The sequence below is a fragment of the Labeo rohita genome, chromosome 18 (genome assembly GCF_022985175.1).
Source record: "Labeo rohita strain BAU-BD-2019 chromosome 18, IGBB_LRoh.1.0, whole genome shotgun sequence".
Lineage (NCBI taxonomy): Eukaryota > Metazoa > Chordata > Actinopteri > Cypriniformes > Cyprinidae > Labeo > Labeo rohita.
In genome coordinates, this window is record NC_066886.1 from 658,869 (window position 1) to 680,890 (window position 22,022).

The following is a 22,022-nucleotide window of genomic DNA, read 5'->3' on the forward strand; positions in this document are numbered from 1 at the left end:
CAAAAATCCAATCAAATGTGTTCAAATCTTGATTAATAATACAGCAGAACGTACATGGGTAAAGTTGTTTAGGCAAAAACTTTTTCGACAAGAGACTTTTTTATACAAATTTTGATTGTGAGGCTAAAAGTTCATTCACACCAAAAAAGATAACTGCAAAACAAAACCGTTTTAATAATCACTTGCTACTTACTTTATCACTTACTTTATGAGAACAGTGAAGTCCAAACCACAAAAGAAGTTATTTTGAAACAATTTTCACTCAGAAATTGCAAGTAAATTTCCCAAATAATTACACAGAAACAATAAGTAATACACTGAATTAACACAAAGCTTTAAAGAAGGAAGCATTTCTGAAATGTGACGCAGGAGCACAAAACCAGTCTTAAGTATATTTGTAGCAATAGCCAAAAATACATTGTATGGGTCAAAATTGCAGATTTTTTTAGGCCAAAAATCATTAGGATATTAAGAAAAGATCATGTTCCATGAAGATATTTTGTAAATCTCCTACTGTAAATATATCAAAACTTAATTTTTGATTAGTAATATGCATTGCTAAAAACTTCATCTAGACAACTTTAAAGATGATTTTCTCAATATTTTGATTTTTTTTGCACTCTCAGATTATAGATTTTCATATAGGTGGGTCTTGAACAAATATTGTCCTATCGTAACAAACCATACATCAATGGAAAGCTTATTTATTAACATTTCAGATGATGTATAAATCTCACTTTAAAAAAAAAAAGTCCCTCATGACTGGTTTTGTGATCCAGGGTCACAAATAGTAATTTTTTTGTGTGTGTGTAAAACGAACTTGAAGAATCTATGTTTTATTTAAAACTTAAACATTATTTCCGTGCATAGCAATAATGGCACAGGAATGATATTGTTGGAATCCTTTCAGAGCAATTTTTTGAGTTCATGAACAATAAAACATTGACAGCCAATCAGAATCCATCAGAATATAAAGAACATTATCATGCATAATACTGTATATCACTATAGTTATTGTTCTTGGTATGAACAGGCCTTAATTTTTGGATTCCATCATGCACATTTAATTAGTCTATTTTATAATAAGGCTAATATTAATTATATAATTATAAATTATATAACTTCATAATTTAATGTTATGTATAATATGTGCCGTCATGCCCACTGGATCCTCATCAAAACGCTACACATATAATATTTAATATAATAAGCATAATGCACTCCAATAATATTTATTTACAACTTTGCAAATAATAGAGTTCACTCTAAAGAGTTTAAAGCAGCAGATGACAAAACAGCAGTGCAGTGTTTGTGTGGACGATAATATGGTTATCATTATCATTTTTTTTATGTGAACTGGCTTTAATTATTGAATTCCATCATAAGTACATAAGCGTACGGCTGCACACTTAAGTGTACAATGACAATATTTGTATTATACAATTTAAAATCTTCCTATATAGTCAGCCAGGTCGTTTTCATATGGGGGTAGAATTGTTGCATTACTCCAAATAAATAGATTATGATCCACAAATAAATGTAGAGAGATTAACAAAAATAAAACGTATTGATAAATAAATATTTTATATATGCTGATGAATTTATGAAGCTATTTCAGGGCGAAACCACCCTGATTGTAAAGCGGAACGTGATTGGTTATAGCGAGAACGTGCTATGATTGGTCAGCAAAGTGAGGCTGTTATCTGATTGGCTTGAGTAGACAGTGGGCGGAGTCCACACATTTGTGGAGCATCAGTTTCTTGACGCTAGAAATGTTTTAAAATCCACAAATGCTCACAGCGATCCACAAATGAATGCCAGGCAAAGTTGTGTTTGTGACATAAAAAGATTTGTGAATATGTTTTTTTATTTGCAATTAATTTATTTTTTGTGTGAATTTAATTCTTGTTTGTGAAACGCTAAGATTTATTCTATTTATTTATCAATACATTTAATTTTTGTTAATCTCCTTATATTTATTTGTGGATCATAATCTACTTATTTGGAATTATGCAACAATTCTACCCCCATATTTTCACTCTCTCACACACAAAATAAATAAATAAAAAAAAAAAAACATTCAACCACAATCATCCTATGACTCAACTGAAGGGTGCGAGTCGTCTCATTATCTCACCAGTGCACTTGCACGTCCTCGTCTCTTTACATCACTGTCTAAAATGATTTTACATAAACAGTGATGAATAAGTATTTTTATAGAGCAGATTGTGTTTAAGACTGCAGCCACACGGCTGTTGAATATGCATCATGTTTCTGGCATGGACATGATTTGCTAAACATCATTTGGATGATTAATCAGAGACGAATCCTCAGTTTTAGGCAAGGCTTCTCCAGCCACTCCAGCAGTGGGTGAGAGACAGAGACACTCACCGGCATCGTCTGTCCACCGTGGAGACTGTTAATCGCAGCCTGGGCTTCTGCATGACTGGAAAACTTTACAAAAGCACAGCCTGTGGAGAGAAACAAACAGAGAGAGGTTATAGTTAATGAACTAGTCATGTGAAGGCTGAATGATTTCATTAGTACTAGTCATGCACTTTCTTGCTGTGTCAGGAGAATAAACTAGCTGAAATACTGCCATGCAAGTGCATGACATAAATGCAACAAGCAGAAATCCCAAAAAGTGGGAACATAACTACCATTCAAAAGTTTGGAAAGAAACTCATACTTTTATTCAGCAAGGATGCATTAAATTGATGAAAAGTGACAGTAAAGGCATTTATAATGTTGCAAAAGATTTCAATTTCAAATAAATGCTGTTCCTTTGAACCGCTCATCAAAGAATCCTGAGAAATAAAATGCATCACGGTTTCCACAAAAATATATGAAGTATTTCTTTATAACCAGACAGATGACTAAAGCTGATTCTGCGGATTCCACAGGAAGTGCTGTGTTTCCCTGCTGTGATTTGTGCTGGTTTTGGTTTGTTTGTGTAGAAACACTGAATCTGAGTGAATTAGATGGATTCATACAGATTTACGAGTCACGACGTCCCTACAGACAGAGAGTTAAAGGATTTACTACGGTAACAAACACTGAGGCCGACCCAAATCCTTCACATACACATACATTAAAATGACTGTAATGACTAACATACAGTAAACCCTTTTTAAAAATGCTATTTTTGCTATATTATATATATATAGGTTGACTAATAGGCAGTAAAAATGCTTATTTTGTAAAAGATAAATTTTGAAGAAGAAATGCATTTTTTAATCTTATTTACTTATATTTTTTAAATATTTAAAATACATATTTATGTACTTTTTTATTTTTGATCTTTATTTTTTCATTTTTACTGAACTGTACCATAAATTTGTCCTGTGGTGTGACACAGAAAAAAAAAAAAAAAACTCTTAGTAATATATACATAGCATGAGAGAGATTTATATTCATTGCCAGACACTTATTTTCATATAGTGTTATTTATTTAATTCATTTAATATGACATTATAATTCATTTTTTCCCCATGACTTTTGGACAATTTCAAGACAAACTTTGCTGTCATCCGTTCAAATCGGCTGAAAATTATACTATTTTAATATGAGCGATATTTATATCTCCCCTACTGCAATACTCAACTGTTTTTTTAAAGATATTTTGAGATTAAAACAAATCTGTGCTTCTTTTATGTGTGTCACACCATAAGACATTATGTCACACCACAGGACATGTCACACTAAAAGACAGAAATGGTAGTTATTAAAGTATTTATATTTAATTTTGAACATCAGATGAAAAAGAAAGTTTAATTTTGATACAAATAATATAAACATAGTTTTTTTTTTTTTTTTTTTTTAATAAAACTAAATTTTCATCAACAAAATTCAGTCTCGTCAATCAGTACGTTACGGGTTAAGGCACGTGCGGCACTGCTAAATATGATTGATATTTAAGATACAACTAAATATTCTTGATATATGATTGAAACTATATTCATTAAGATGTGAATTAATTTTTCAAAACTATATGGCTACTCTTTTTAATGCATCATTTGGATTCTATTTACTTTCTGCATCGTTCTCTTAGGATCTCCTCTATTCTGGTGGATCCTTGTTAATTTTCTGTCTATATTTCTGTATCCTCTCTCTTCCACTAATTTCTTTTTGTTTCAAAACCAAAGAATCACATTTTATACTTATTTTCATACTTTATAACAGTACAAGTTTTCTGCAAAAACATCAGAAAACAGTTTAAATGTGATTATTGCATTTAAAAACACTGAAAATGATCAAAAAGGAATAAAAAGGAATTAAACAAATCTTATTTAATCATTTAAAAAGTTTTTAAAGAGACCTTGTCCTCTGGTGCAACATATTTGTCCTGTGGTGTGACAGTGCAGACGTCACACCAAATGACATTTTATGTCACACCAATGGCCTTTTGTGTCCATTATTGACCTTCCTATTACAAACTAACCTGTCATTAGTGGTTAGCAAGACACATTTGCATAATTTTCCATGATTATGTAGTTCAATATACAGTTTTTACTTAAAAAATATAATTTAGGGGTGTCACACCAAAAGACAACAAAACAACACTTTTGAAGTTGCTACAAAAAAGTTAAATATTTGACCAATTCAGAGACAAAAATTGATCATGTGCACATGGAATTGGCCCATTTAAAATTTGGATATGGTGTCACACCAGATGACATGGTTTTCAGAGACAATATGTATCAAGTTCGTACGCTTTCAGAAATATATGGATGAAAAAAAGACTGCCAGTTACTACAGACACTTTTACAATTATGCCAGAGGTACTTATGAACATGTTTATGCTTTTCATTTTAATTTATAAAAGCTGTAATTTTTTGAACCATGCTTGAGACAGTCACACCATAGGACAATTTGGAGATTTGGCTCAAAAATAAAAACACTGAATAACACTGCAGCTTTTATAACAACAGGTCCGTGTAGGACAAAGAAATGTTTACTGCATTTTAAATAACAGCGATATTACTTATATTCATTTTTATCTTGTGGGACAGTGAAAATGCCGTGTCGCATCAACAACCTGTATATAAACAGGAAAAAAAGCCAGGTGGACAGAGGAAAATCAGTGTGTGATGAGACACTGTGATTCAATCCTGCATCTCTCTTTCACTATGAGACTGCATTTTTTTCCTCAGGTCCTATAATGAGCCATCAGGCTGCTGGTGTCTGTGAAAGTGTGTGTGTGTGCGAGTCTGAACACTTTAACCTTTCCAGAGAGAATAACCGGAGCAGGTTTGCCGGGAGCCACCGAGGGCCCTGAAGAGGAAACGCGGCACAAACATCCATCTAACAAACCCACAATCATCAAACCTCCCTGACCTCAAACGCCCAGCGGCCGGCCCGCAATTCATCCGCACGGATGCCAGAAAATGACTTTTATTCTCTGCAAACAAGATGCATTAACGCCGGAGAAAGCAACGCTGCTTTCTGACACGCATTCATGCGATAAAACGACCCTTCAGAAGATGAGAAAGGCTTTAGACATGACAGCGCATGTTTGAAAGCTTCAAATCTGATGAAAACGCTTCTAAAATCCCTTTTTGATTTGAGGAGAAACATTTAGACGTGAATTCATCTGGGCAGCAGCGACGACATCTTAACTAGCTAAAGCTTCATTATTCATGACAGAAATCCGGCTGAACTACAAGTGAAAAGAGAAAGAGAAAGTCGCTGCAGTGCTTTCCAACATCATCCAACATTTATACAGCCTTAAGACACGTGTGTAAACATGCCACACTGCCTACAGCAAAGAAACATCATACATGAGATCTTCTTAAATATTTCACCCAGACAGCAATACGATTAAATGGAGAGCAAATGAAGTCCATGTTTCTCTGGAGAAAAAGAAACCCAGTGTGTCTCCTCAAGACCAACAAACAAGCTGTTAAAGCTGAAGTGGGTCATTCCTGCTCTGCTTTATCATCATAAAACAGACCTGCAGAATAATGTTTGTATCCCAACAAGTTTTAAACACTCCTGCCAATCGCTCAAACAAATGAGCGTCTGACAAATGCATTAAATGCAACATAAATTTGAATTTGAAATTTGAAATTTTGAAATTGCATTTATTTTAAACTAGGTATAGTTCAAGTCTGTTAACATATTTACTGACATATCGCTTGAGACTTACTGATATACAAATTGTAATTACACTTTATTTGGAGTACTACCTGTGCACAATGCACATTTCTTAATATTAAGCCTAAAATATGCTTTAATGCCAGTATTGAGGAAGACTGTATGATCTTTAAATAATATCGGCCCTTAAACGCAAAATATTTAAAGTGTACCTTTAAATACACCAGTTTAGTATACTAAAAGTACAATTGCAGGGTATTGTTATTATATAACATGTAAATGCATTTGTAGAATACTTGGCATGAAATAAATGTATTTTAAAGACATTTTAGAACATTTATTTTTCACTAGGGTGGATGAAAATGCGTTCATGTGAGAAGATCAAATGATCTCAGTCTGTTGCATGATCAGACAATAAAAGTTGAAAGTCAAAAAACTGTTTTATTTTGTGTTTGAGCTCACGTCCAGGTTAGTCTTATATATGCAGAAATAGAGCAAGCAGCACTGGCAATACTGTATGATATTCCAAACACACCCAGATAGAAAAATAAATCGAGAGACAAATCGAGAACAATTCAGATTGACAGATATTAAGTGTGTTTACATGCAAACTGAATATGTGACCCTGGACCACAAAACCAGTCTTAAGTAGCATGGGTATATTTATAGCAATAGCCAAAAATACATTGTACGGGAAAAATTTACTGATTTTTCTTTAATGCCAAAAATCATTCAGATATTACATAAAAGATCATGTTCCATATAGATATTTTATAAATTTCCCTCCAAAAATATATATAAACTTCATTTTTGATTAGTAATATGCATATGCATTAATATGCATTTGGACAACTTTAAAGGCGATTTTCTCAATATTTTATCAATTTTTTTTTTTTGCACCCTCAGATTTCAGATTTTTAAATAGTTGTATCTCTGCCAAATATTGTCCTATCATAACCAACCATACATCAGTGGAAAGCTTATTTATTCAGCAGATGATGTTTAAATCTAAATTTTTATTTTAAAAAATGTGGTCCTGGGTCACATATGATTATATAAGAAAAATCATCTACTTAAATTGTGTTTCTAATTAATACACAACTAGATTTTTAATTGTCATCCCAACTTTGCTTTGCATGTAAATGTAATCATCTTATTCAATATTTATTCAATGCCCATGCCTAATAAATATGAAATATGTAAATTATAAATATAAATAGTTTTATATGCTATTAATAATAATTTGTTTTTATTAAATATTTTCTTCTTTTCCACTCCAAAAAAAAAAAAGATTTGATAATTCCATATACAATTTCTATTATTCCAAAAGACCAAAAGTCATTTTCACAATCCATATTAGCCGGCTAGATTATGTTAAACTCTGATTCATATGTAAACCTTGAAGCAGGTTTTCACAGTAAGCCGATCTGAATAGTTGTACGTTTGAGTAACAGAGGCTGAATGAGGGTCAATGACGGTGTGTCAGAGAGTTGTGTCGGTGCTGACCCTTACTGGCCCCATCAGGCCCCCGCAGCACGGTGCACTCCTCTATCTGGCCGAACGACTCGAACAGCCGCCGCACGTCCTCTTCACTCTGCTGCTTCCCCAACATGCCCACAAACAGCTTCCGGTCTTCTGACAGAGAGAGACAGACAGAGAGAGACACACACATAAATGCCAAAAATAAAAACCTGCCAAAAGGCCAAAAAGTTTTTTTTTTTAAACTATATTTTCACTTGAAACGCAAAATCACTTGCATTTTGTTTTTGGAAAAATGCATCAAAATTATGCTTTCATAATGCTTATATATTAAAAAACACATACTTTTAATACTTTTTTTTTGTAATTTTGCTTCTCAAGTAAATGCATCTTGATTTAAAATTTGTAGGCATTTGTTTTGGAAAAGATAAATGCAGATGAATTTGTGTAACACACCTAACGTGCCACTTCTGTATCATACGACTGTTTTTACTGTATTTTCCTCTGCTTCATTGAACGCTCGTACAGCAAAGGCAATTCAGCTCTGTGTTCATATCATAATCCTTTTATGCCAATAAAAGAGCTGGAGAGCGAGTAATCAATATTTCATGCCCTGTTAACTGTATTTTACGGTTTTGTCAGATCTTTTTGACACTGAACTGAGTAAAAAAAAAAATGCTGAAGACATCAAAAAAGTTCAGAGGAAGAAATTGTTCAGTATAAAGCACAATGTGAACATGAGAAAATCACAGTTGGATTTTCAGTTTAAGGCCTGAAATGCTCTACACAAGTACACTATTGACTGTTTTTCCTGTGATGTGAGCTTCATTCGCACATCTCAACAGACACCGGTACCCCTCATTCATCAGTTCTCCCTCAGCACTTCATCTCTTCTGCCTGACAGCTTGTATTCCCTGCACATCCAGTCTTACATAAGCTGTTTTAATGGAGCTTTGCGCTGGTGTGACCCCAGACTCATCATCTGTCTTCTGTACTGTACCAGAGCTTTACATTATGCATACAAGCCCTCAGAGAGCTGCGGGACACGACACTCATCCTGAGAGGAAGAGATTGGAGACCATCACACCCACTCGCTCCACATGAGACAACTGAGATACGGCTGAGAAATAGCTGAGATATGGTTAAGATAAAGCTGAGAAATAGCTGAGACACAACTGAGATATAGCTGAAATATGGATGAGATACGGCTGAGATATAACTGAGATAGAGTTGAGATAGAGCTGAGATACGGATAAGATATGGCTGAGAAATAGCTGAGATACAACTGAGATAGAGCTAAATCACGGATAAGATATAACTGAGATACAGCTGAGAAATAGCTGAGATACAACTGAGATATAACTAAGATACGGATGAGATACAGCAAAGCAATAGCTGCGATACGGCTGAGATAGAGTTGAGAGCTGAGATATGGATAAGATACCGCTGAGACATATCTGAGATACAACTGAGATATAGCTGAGATACGACTGAGATAGAGTTGAGATAGAGATGAGATACGGATGAGATACAGCAAAGCAATAGCTGAGATACGGCTGAGATAGAGTTAAGACAGAGCTGAGATACGGATAAGATACCGCTGAGACATAGCTGAGATGCGACTGAGATAGAGTTGAGATAGAGCTAAGATACGGCTGAGAAATAGCTGAGATACAACTGAGATACAACTGAGATACGGATGAGATATAACGGAGATACAGCTGAGAAATAGCTGAGATACAACTGAGATATAACTAAGATACGGACGAGATACAGCAAAGCAATAGCTGAGATACGGCTGAGATAGAGTTGAGACAGCTGAGATACGGATAAGATACCGCTGAGACATATCTGAGATACAACTAAGATATAACTAAGATACAGATGAGATACGGCTGAGATAGAGTTGAGACAGAGCTGAGATATGGATAAGATACCGCTGAGACATATGTGAGATACGACTGAGATGGAGCTGAGATACGGATGAGATACAACTGAGATACAGCTGAGAAAGAGCTGAGATGCGGATGAGATACGGCTAAGCAATAGCTGAGATACAGCTGAGACAGAGTTGAGATAGGGCTGAGATACGGATGAGATATGGCTAAGATAGAGCTGAGATACAACTGAGACAAAGCTGAAGTATGGATGAGATACAGCTGAAATATAACTGAGGTACAGCTGAGATAGAGCTGAAATAAAACTGAGATTAAGCTGAGATACAGCTGAGAAATATAAGATACAAATGAGATACAGCTGAGATATAGCTTAGATATGGCTAAGATATAACTGATATGTAGCTGAGAAAAGAATAAGATACAGCTGATTAAATTAATGAAAGTGTTTAAACTTAAAAGTACTCAAAATGTATTTTAATAGTCCTGCTGAAAAACATCCAAAAGACAAAGGTAAAACTGTATAAAACTTTAAAAAGAAAAAACTTTTCTGATGGATCATGTGACACTGAAGACTGGAATAATGATGCTGAAAATTCAGCTTTGATCACAGAAATAAACTGCATTTTAACATAGGTTCAGACAGAAAAAAACAAAACAAAAAAACATCAGTTTTAAATTTACTGTATTTTTGAACAAATAAATGCAGCCTTGGTGAGCACAAGCAGCAGATAAAGCAACCAGGTGGATGTGAGTCACTTCAGTGGGCAACTGGGTCAGCAGTGTGTGTCAGCGATCAGTCTTACTAGTGTAAAACACACTAGTGTCATCATTAAACAGGTCATACAATATCAGGATTTTTCCTGATCTCCAAAAGAGTCTGATGCAGTATGTAGAAATACTGTAAAAACCACAAAACATGTGTATATGAGCGCTCTTACTCATTTCCTATGCAAAGCCAGTTTACATAGTGAAGTCTTAAAGGTACAGTATACAACCTCTGTGATTGTAAAAATCAGAAAATTACTGTAAAAAAATAAATTATGACTGTAATGATGTACTAACATTATAAGTGGACCTCAAGGGAAAGATAAAATTCTTTAAAAGTTAAATACAGCATCTGTGTCAGCTGTGCTACACCATACATGAATATTATAATCCGTTTCTGTGTCAAGCCTGTCTGTCTCTCATTATGTGTCTCTCTTATTGTTCTCGATCGGGGACCGGGGCTCCACACACATCAGGGGCCACTCACGCGGCGCACGTCAGCTTTACAAGCCTTATTAACTAGCCATAAGCACAATAATGACGGTTTCCAACATGTTAGTCTATGCTTAGAAAAAATGAAATTAGCTACAGAGGATGCTGGAAGTTCCTGGAGCGTTCCTCGGAGACGAATGGGAGAGAAATTGAATTTACAGTCCGTTATCTTTTCATTCCCGGACCTATGAGTTATATATTCACCATCTCGGTGTGGCGCTCACGCTCACGGACAGGAGATGGATCACTATTAATTAGTGTTCACGCCTGACCTGAGCTGCACTTTAGAGACGCTCGACTGAAAAAGTGCAGCGTAATAACCGTCTCTAAGAGGCTTTCAGAGCCACGGCCGCTGATCTCAGACGCTGAGAGACATGACGTCATTCATCAGAGACACACACACCTGCACTTCAGATGCACTCACTTCTGCTGTATGTACTACGTACAGCATCTGCTCTGTATCGCAGAAAATACTATGACTTACAAAAACAAACATCATTATTTCTAGGCACCACATGTGAAAAACTGACCCAAATGTGGACTGAAATCTGAAAGTTTGCCCGGTCCCGTCAAACAGCGGTCGTCTAGACTGACTCACATATTCACTTCAATCATTCGTGTCTCATCGCTGCCCGTCTCTCTGCGTGTGTCGTGTCTTTCTGCAGAGCAAATGGTCTGGAAAATAAGAACCTGTCAGTGACCATGTCCAATAGATGACGAGCGACTCAGCCTCTTAATGTGAGCGCAGAAAGAAGAAATAAAGAAATCTAAAGAGTCATTGAAACGCCGCTGACATCTGACAGCCGGCCATCTGAGAGTCTTTTCACTGCAGTCAAATGAATGGATGCACAAACACCATCAACAGACCAGATTAATGGATGAAGAACGTGTGCTGATGGCTAATGTGTTGAAAGATGTTCATGCTGCTCTCTTCTAGGAGAGCGAGTAAATAATGACACAATGTACATATTCAGATTTTCTCAACTAGGTTCTCTCTCCCTCCTTTGTTTGCAAATATGTTGTTTCATCAGTAAAACGAGAGTTTGGTGGGTTCGGTCATTTTTTTACTCCAGAAACTCATAAAAATTTGTATGGAAACTTTTCTCTGTCATGGGAGTTTACAGGTTGCAATTCTGAGTTTAAATACCATATTTCCGAGTTCATATCCCACAGTTCCAAGGTTATATCCCAAAATTCCTAGTCTATTTTCTGCAATTCCGAGTTTATATCCTGCAATTCTGAGGTTATATCCCATATTTCCAAGTTTATATCCCACATTTTCAAGTTTATATACCAAAATTCTGAGTTTATATCACACAGTTCCAAGGTTATATCCCACAAGTCCGAGGATATATCCCACAATTCCTAGTCTTTTTTCTGCAATTCCGAGTTTATATCCTGCAATTCTAAGGTGATATCCCACATTTCCAAGTTTATATCCCACAATTCTGAGTTTATATTCCACAATTCCAAGGTTATATCCCACAATCTCGCAATTCTGATGTTATATCCCACATTTCCAAGTTTATATCCTACAGTTCTGAGTTTATATGCTGTAATTTTGAGGTTACATCCCACATTTCCAAGTTGATATCCCACAATTCCGAATTTATATCCCACAATTCCAAGGTTATATCCCACATTTCCAAGTTTATATCCTACAGTTCTGAGTTCATGTGCTGTAATTTTGAGGTTACATCCCACATTTCCAAGTTGATATCCCACAATTTCGAGTTTATATCCCACAATTCCAAGTTTATATCCTACAATTCCAAGTTCATACGCCGTAATTTCATGGTTACATCCCACAATTCTTAGTTTATATCCCACAATTTTGTGTTTATATCTTGGAATTCTGATCTTATATCCCACAATTTTAAGTTTATATTTCACATTTCTGAGATTATATCCCACAAATCTGAGTTTATATCCCTCAATTTTGACTTTAAATCCCACAGTTTCAAGGTTATATCCTGGAATTTTGAGTTTATATCTTGGAATTCTTAGCTTATATCCCACAATTTTAAGTTTATATTTCACATTTCTGAGATTATATCCCACAACTCTGAGGTTACCGGCTACACTCTTAAAAATAAAGGTGCTTCACAGTGATGTCATAGCAGAACCATTTTTTGCTCCACAAAAAACATTCAGTCAAAGGTTCTTTAAAGAACCATCTCTTTCTTTCCTTTTTATAATCTGAGGAACCTTCCTTTGCCACAAAGAACCTTTTGTGAAACAGAAAGGTTTTTCAGATGTTAAAGGTTCTTTATGGAACCATTTAGAAAAAAAAAATATTTTATGGCATTGTGAAGCACCTTTATTTTTAAGAGTGTATTCTGAGTTTATGTCCCACAATTCTGAGTTCATATCTTGCAACTCTTTTTTTTCTCAGAATTACAAGATATAAACTCAAAATTGCAAGCAAAATGTCAAAACTGTGAGATAAAAAAAGTCACAATTACATTATTATTATTATTTTTTATCTTGTGTCAGAAACAAGCTTCCATAAATTTGGCACCAACTGAAGCTCGGAAATAATAACAGAAGAAAACTCGCAGACAGCTGCTGCAGACGATAAAAGCTTTGTGCCGAGGGGCTGCGCTGTGTACTGTGAGAGTGTGTGTGTGTGCAAGAGAGTGTATGTGTGTGTGTGTGTGTGAGGGCAGCACATCACAGAGCTCTATGGCACCGTTGGGCCGATGGCGGGTTCTGGCACTGACACATCTTGCCCTTGGCATTCATCTAAACCACATTACGGGCAAAAACCCAGATGCCCAAAACTCTGATGAAGACGCATCTGTTCACCAAACCAAAGACAGAAAGAGCTCACATTTTACAGAAAATCCAATGTCCTTTAGTTACGTCACATTACAGTAAAATCACACTTGGATGCTTGAACAATGAAGAAAATCAAGGGAAATATTTGGAAAATTTATAATTTTCAAAAACCTCCACTGCAACCAATTAATACCTGGGAAAGAAAATCCAAGTGTCAGTGCAAACAAACACACGCAAAGAACCATAATCATCTATGTCAAGGTTGTTGCTCACTCACTATACACTATGCATGCTACTGTTTAGCATATAAGGTTATTTTGTCAATTGACATGAAGTGAGTGCATGAAGTGTCCAACATTGCATTTTACGCTATTTAAAGTGCACTCTTTCTTGATGAAATGTGCAGTGTGAACACACTACTCACTTTTTATGCTACACAATGGAATAGAATAGTGCAAAAGTATGCAAATCTTATGTGTCTGATTTCTAGGGAATGCATAGCTTGAATGCAGTGATAAATGCATAAATGTAAGCTTTAAGATGAACTACAAGACACAGAACTCAGATTTTGATATGTTTAAAATTATGTTTTTTGAGGAAAACATTTCTGCATTTTTCTCCACATAATGGACTGATACGGTGCCCCGATTTTGAACTTCCAAAATGCAGTTTAAATGTGGCTTCGAACGAATGCGGTTGTAAACGATCCCAGCCGAGGAAGAAGGGTCGTATCTAGCGTAATGATCGGTTAATTTAAAAAAAATAATACAATATACTTTCTAATGTCAAACGCTCGTCTTGTCTTACTCTGCCTGAACTGTTTTGTTCCGGTTCATGACAGTTAGGGAATATCAAAAAAACTCCCATCTCATGTTCTCCCTCAACTTCAAAATCGCCCTATATCGCTGTTTTACCTTTTTTGTTAAGGGTGTTTGATCTTCTTTGCATGTTCACTTCGCAAAGACTGTGTCTTGTACTTCTGCAGCGATGTAGGATGATTTTGAAATGATTTTTGAAGTTGAGGGAGAAAATACGATTGGAGTTTTTCGACAAACCCTAACTGTCTTGAACCAGAATACACAGAGTTCAGGGAGAGCAGGAAATGATGAGTGTTTAAGATTACAAAGTATATAAAATGTATTTTTTTTAAATGAAAACAACCGATCATTTCGCTAGATAAGACCCTTCTTCCTCGTCTGGGAACGTTTACAACCACATTTGGGATCGTTTGCAGCCGCACTTAAACTGCATTGTGGTAGTTCAAAATCGGGGCACCATATCAGTCCATTATATGGAGAAAAATCCTGAAATGTTTCCCTCAAAGAAAGACATGAACATCCTGGATGACAAGGGGGTGAGAACATTATCTGTACATTGTTGTTCTGGAAGTGGACTTCTCCTTTAACATTCCACTTTTAAAAAGGTAATTAGGACTTTTTAATCTTACAATCTTTTATCACACAATACTATACACTCAAACTTCTCCATCATCACACGCAGTAAAAGTGCGAGTTTCTCTTGTCTTGATTCTCATTTGCATATTGAGTGGCAACTTGCCCAGCGACAGCCAATCCAGAACGGCCTCCAGGTTTGTTTTTCCCAGCAGCCTCAGCGTTTGCACCTGCTGAGGTGAGAGAGCGCCTGTTAGCGTCTGTCAATCTCTGAATCTGACAGAAGCTCCAAAAAGAGCCCCAACGAAAAGACGTCAGAACATGAAAGAATATTAAACACTGAAGTGAAATAGTTGTCTGGATAAAAACAGCAGCGAACGAATGGGAGATTTTCAAACGAGAGATGTTAAAGGAATATTCTAGGTTAAACATAAGTGACGTAACTATGACAGCATCAGGAAATGCTCATGGTTTGTACAAGTGAACATTTACTATAATGCACTTACAATGGAAGTCTATGGAATAAATGTACCGGTGGTCTAAAGGTTTAACTGTTTAGCTAGTCATCTGAATCTGGTTCAGTTCTTTCGTTTCACCTGTAAGATCAGAAGAAGCTCCAGTAAAAACGGCTTCAGTCTCTGACAGCTGAACTCGCATTATATTTTAACTTCTCAAATGCAGCTCCAACTACCCAGAGTTCTTTGCAAACGCTCAAAAACATCTCATCTGACCCGCGGATCACATGAATGAATCAGACCTGCCTGCTGATAAAGAACGAGGCTATAATCACGGCAGCTTTAATATTTGCACATTTATGTTTGAAAACCTTGTTGGCACATCGCTCATCATTTTTGGTTTTAAATATTTGTCTTTGATTTCGGCTCATTAAAACCACCAGAGCCTCATTAATTCAAATATTTAGTCAATTAAAGTCTGAATCCGGTATAAATTAGGGAAATAAAACAGCCTGAAATAAAGCAGGGAAACCCAAACACATTAAACCATTTTCCTCAACCTCCAATAAACGACAAATTCACCCAGAAATAAAACTTCTGTCATCTTTTATGTTGTTTTTTCCAAAGGAGCTGCTCTTTTTCCATATAATGGAAGTGGATTGTAAAACAGTCCATTTTTACACAGGCAACAGAATTGCTGTCTGTTTATAAACAGCAAACACATTAGTGATGCACCCAAATTTGGTTTTACAATGTATAATAAATGTGCTTAACTGATTACTAAATATCATTTATTTTCATTTTTGTTTTTAAGTGCATCTTATTTATTTATTTATATATTTAGCCACACATTTGGGCAATTTTCAAAGGAAAAAAATGTTCTCTCTGTTTCTAAATGTAGAACATCAAGAAAAATGAGTTTGGTGGTTTCTGTGTTACTCTTTTACTCCAGAAACTCTCAAAAATTTGTATGGATACTTTTCTCTGTCATGGGGGCTTATAGGTTGCAATTCTGAGTTTATATCCCATATTTCCAAGTTCATATCCCACAATTCCGAGTTTATATCCTGCAATTCTGAGGTTATATACCACAATTTTGAGTTTATCTCGCAATTCTGAGGTCAAATACCACATTTCCAAGTTTATATCCCAGAATTCCGAGTTTATATCCAACAATTACAAGGTTATATCCCAGAATTCCGAGTTCATATCCCACAATTCCGAGTTTATATCCTGCAATTCTGAGGTTATATACCACAATTTTGAGTTTATCTCGCAATTCTGAGGTCAAATACCACATTTCCAAGTTTATATCCTACAATTTCGAGTTTATATGATGTAATTTCGAGGTTACATCCCACATTTCTGAGATTATATCCCACAATTCCGAGATTATATCCCACAATTCTGAGGTTATATCCCACATTTCCGAGGTTATATCCCACAATTTTGTTTTTATATCTTGGAATTCTGAGCTTATATTTCACATTTCTGAGATTATATCCCACAATTCGGAGTTTATATCCCGCAATTTTGAGTTTAAATCCCGCATTTTCAAGGTTATATCCCGCAATTTTGAGTTTATATCTTGGAATTCTTATCTTATATCCCACAATTTTAAGTTTATATTTCACAATTCTGAGATATATTCCCGCTATTCCGGGTTTTATTTCCCGCTATTCCAAGTTTATGTCCCGCAATTCTGAGTTCGGTTTGCTACACTATTAAAAATAAAGGTGCTTTAAAAGGTTCTTCATAGTGTCATAGTAGAACCATTTTTGGCTCCACAAAAAAAAACATTCAGTCAAAGGGCCTTTTCAAAAAACCATCTCTTTCTTACCTTTTTATAATCTGAGGAACCTTCTTTTGCCACAAAGAACCTTTTGTGAAACAGAAAGGTTCTTTAGATGTTAAAGGTTCTTTATGGAACCATTTAGGGGAAAAAAAAAAAGTTCTTCTATGGCATCGTGAAGCACCTTTATTTTTAAATATTTATTTTCATTTTTGTTTTTAAGCCAAGTGCATCTTATTTATTTATTTATTTAGCCACACATTTGGGTAATTTTCAAAGAAAAAAATGTTCTCTCTGTTTATAAATTTAAAATTTAAATTTAAAGTCTGGTTAATTAATCACATTCTAGGAAAATTTGTAAAACAAGCAAGTAACCGAAGTCTGAATTTCTCTTTTTGGGTGAACTCTCTTTAAAGGCCGACTGCACTGAGATCAGCCGTCCAGAGTGACTTTACATGATGTCAATCTGTAGATAACAGCGGCTGTAGATCAGAGTCGGTGTGAATCAGACGGGACGATAAGAGACGCGGCCGGTAATGACAGACCGGCCCTGATACAGGAGACCATCATACACACCAAACTCCAGTCTCCTCCATCACGGGACGAGCTTTCGGGCTGCTGTTGCTCACTCGTTTGAGACAAATGGAGTGTGAGACTTGTGAAAATCCAGAGTGTCACTCGCTGCCCACAACACGTCAGAACAGATTCACTCAGAGCACAAATAAAGAGCCGACGAGAAACAAGAGCAATGGAGCCAGCAGAGCTCTGAAAACACACACACACACACACGTCTGACTGTCTGAATAAAAACTGATCCACATGACTGATCACTTCACAGACTTAACTAATAAAAGCAAGATGAAAACATAGCTCAGCTTGATGATAACTCACCCAGAAATGTTCACAGAAGTCACTATATTAATGCATTAAAATGTTAACACACATGCAAGCAAACATCACTGTTTATTAGTATGTTTTTCACTACGTTTTATCTTTTACATTCTGAATCCATACTACAGTTCAAAAACTGGGGGTTGGTCAATTTTTGTTTTTGAAAGAAGTCTCTTCTGCTCACCAAGTCTGCATTTATTTGATCGACAATACAGTAAAAATGTGAAATATTAGTATGATTTAAAATAAATTATGGCTATGTAATTTCAAAGCTGAATTATTAACCTGCAGAAAAAAAAACTAAATAATAAACTTATGATTATAATTGATAAATAATTGTGATATAAAGTGGTATTTTTATTTTGTCCACTGTCTATTGTGTTTCTATTATCTATTTGCTTCTCTGAAAATAAAAATGCTAAATAAAACTAATATTTTGAAAATTGATCCTTTTTATAAAAATCATAAATTTGGTTATGATTGCTAAAACAAATAAAAATAAGAATAAAGTGTTAAAATAATTGATAAATAATAATAAATTAATTTAAAAAAAATATGAAGTGATATTTGTGACCCTGATTTCTAAACTGATAACTAAATAACTTTTTTTTCATTTTTGTTTTTAAGCCAAGGGCTTTTTATTTATTTATTTATTGCAACACATGTGTAATTTCCAAAGAAAAAAAAATGTAAACAAAGTATTAAAATAATTGATAAATAATAATAAATTAATAAAAACTAGAGCTCATGAAGTGATATTTGTGACTCTGATTTCTAAACTGATAACTAAACTTTTTTTTTCCATTTTTGTTTTTAAGCCAAGTGCTTTTTATTTATTTATTTATTTATTGCAACACATTTGTGTAATTTCCAAAGAAAAAAAATGTAAACAAAGTATTAAAATAATTGATAAATAATAATAAATTAATTTGATTACTAAACTGATAACTAAATAACATTTATTTTCATTTTTGTTTTTAAGCCAAGTGCATTTTTATCTTTGTATTTTTATCTTTATATTTGTAGCAACAGCCAAAAATACATTGTATGGGTCAAAATGATTGATTTTTATTTTATGCCAAAAATCATTAGGATATTAAGTAAAGATCATGTTCCATGTAAATTTCCCACCGCAAATGTATCAAAACGCTGCACTGCTAAGAACTTAATTTGGACAACTTTAAAGATGATTTTTGATTTTTTTTCACCCGCAGATTCCAGATTTCCAATAATCTTGGCCAAATATTGTCCTATCCTAACAAACCATACATCAGTGGAAAGCTTAGTTATTCAGCTTTCAGATTATATAAATCTCAATTTCAGAAAATTGATGCTTATGACTGGTTTTGTGGTCCAGGGTCACATTTTCATTAGCCTGCTGTTTTTTTCTATTATGTATCTGCTTCCCAGACAACAAAAGAGATCTCAACAAGTCCTGTTCAATGAGAATCAACTCCTCACAGATCGGCCCCGTCACACCCGCTGACCAATAAAACCGCCTGTAAAACCACAAGCGCGCGTAGAGAATGAAGAGCAGGTGCAGGTCAACACAGATGCTGCTACAAACATACGGCGAGTCCTTTCAGGACACCAGGTGCTCCGAATCCAGCCGAACCGCCACCACATCACCTGCCGCTTCAGCCGTTACCGGCACGCGTTATTACGGTTAACTGCGGCAACCTGCGGCTCCTTTGATCCGAATCGAGTCACGGCGAACCGCGACGGCCCGAGCGGCCCGAACAGATGGAGAGTCAATGGAGGCAAGTGACTTAAATTAACGGCCACTCCGACACACAGTCACTCGCCCCGTGTGTGTGTGTGTGAGTGTGCGTGTGAGAGAGAAAGAAGGTTAATTACCTCCTCGTCCTTCACTGTCGGCCGGTTTCACCTGGATGGGCCGGTTCATCTGAATAAGAAAGAGAGAGAGATGTTAGAACACAGCGTGTCTGTGTGTGTGTGTGTGTGTGTGTGTGAAAAGAGCATGTTGATGCCTTCAGAGTCAAATCAGTGTCAGATAAATAAACAAACACATCAAGAAATCACACACATCGTTTAATTAAAGCAATAATCTACAGAGACTTCTGCTGATGTCCAGTCAAACTAGGTGAGTCAAACACTCACCACAATCAAAAATAAATAAATAATAATAAATCAGAAGAAATTTAAATTTAGTTAATTGATCATGTTCATAAAATTATAATTATTTTAAACATTTGTAAAATAATAAAATGTAACGAAACATTAAATTTGATAAATAATGAAACAATTGTATTATAAATTGTTTAAAAATGCAAAATATGTGATTATGTAGTGATCCTGTATAATTAAAAGCAATAATCTCCAGAGACAAACTACAGTCATTACATATATAAAATGAATTGAAAAAAAAAATCAATCAATTATAAATTACCCAGCTGGCATGTAAACAACATTCAACATTAAAATGTTGATGAATAATGTCAGTAGTAGTATCAACATTGAAAAAAAAAAACCATTAAAATAATGTTTAATTATAAATTGTTGTAAAAAAGGATAATAAAATACACGGGAAACCAACCTTTACAAAAAAGTACAATGTTGAAAATGTTGTGATATCAATGTTTGTAAAATCAAAAAATTCAACAGTGAATCAGCCTTGATTCATGATGTTGATTCACCTAATATAATTCAACCTGAATTATCAAATATAACCAAATAATCATCAAAAAAACTTGCAAAAATATTAAAAAATCATGTTTTTTTTTTGTTTTTTTTTAATTGTTATCATGTTTTATTGTATTTTATTGTTAGTTAGCTGTATTTATATTTTTATTTATTTTTTGTTATTTTTACTTAATCAAAATAACCCAACTGCCATTTGATTGAGATTAACTGGAATGCACAATAAAAAAAACATGATTTTTGAAAATTGTTAAAAAGACTGTTCATGTTTTTGCACATGAACTCTTCATATATATATATATATATATATATATATATATATATATAAATTAGGGCTGTCAACAATTAATCGTGATTAATCGCATACAAAATAAAAGTTTGCCTAATATATGTGTGTGTACTGTGTGCAATTATTATGTATATATAAATACACACAAATTAATATGTATATATATGAGAAATATGTTATTAATATACAAAATAATTTTATTTATATATAATATAAAATTATAAAAATTATAATAAATATATATGCTTGAAAATATTTCTTAAATATATACATGAATGTGTTTGTATTTATATATACATAATAATTATACACAGTACACGCACATATATTAGGCAAACTCAAACTTTTATTTTGTATGCAATTAATCACGATTAATCGTTGACAGCCCTAATATAAATATAAAAAGAGAGAATTTATATACTTTATATATATATATATAAAGAGAGAGAAATAAGGACAAATATAATAAATATACATTAACACAGATTAACACTAATACTAATAAAACATACAATAAAAAAATAAAATAAAAATAACGGTAAATAAAAAGAAATTTTAAATGTAGCAAATTGATACTATTAATAAAATGACAGATTTGATCAATTGTAAAATAATAAAATATAATAAAATAGTAGATTTGATAAATACATTTGTTATAAAATGATAGAAAAATATGATTAAGTAGAAATATTTTATTTGTCTACTTGTTTCTCAGACGAAAAAATGAAAACCTTAAATCAACTGAAGATTTATTCTCTGAACAAGCCTTAATATCTCATACAGTTTTCTAAATGAATCTTGTTTTCTGGATGTTTGGATATTTTATTTTTTCATCTCCTGTCGCACCTCCACACAGTCGTCTGTCTCTCTATTACTCCATTGACGCTTCTGTTATTTTTACTTCATCAAAATAACCCAACTGCAGTTTGAATGAGATTAACTGGAATGCACAATGAAAAACATGATTTCCGAAAATTGTTAAAACCAGAGTTATCTGTTTTTGCAAATTCTTCAAACTCTTCATATACATAC

At 34.2% G+C, this 22,022-nt stretch overlaps 1 protein-coding gene across 7 annotated transcripts in view; it reads right to left on the reverse strand.

Annotated features, from left to right (window-relative positions):
* celf6 (CUGBP Elav-like family member 6) overlaps positions 1-22,022 on the reverse strand; it is a 124,971-nt gene that overhangs the window by 35,628 nt on the left and 67,321 nt on the right. For 3 of the 7 annotated variants that reach the window (XR_007829648.1, XR_007829647.1, XM_051134562.1), the window contains exons 3-5: positions 19,898-19,946; positions 7,603-7,731; positions 2,392-2,471 (exon numbers count right to left, since the gene is read on the reverse strand). Coding sequence is in view for 1 of the 7 variants with exons in the window: in XM_051134562.1 (XP_050990519.1) it covers positions 2,392-2,471; positions 7,603-7,731; positions 19,898-19,946 (258 nt within the window). In the remaining 6 variants the exon portion in view is untranslated. The remainder of the gene's footprint in view (positions 1-2,391; positions 2,472-7,602; positions 7,732-19,897; positions 19,947-22,022) is intronic. The other 4 variants (XR_007829650.1, XR_007829649.1, XR_007829651.1 and 1 more) reach the window with 3 other exon arrangements.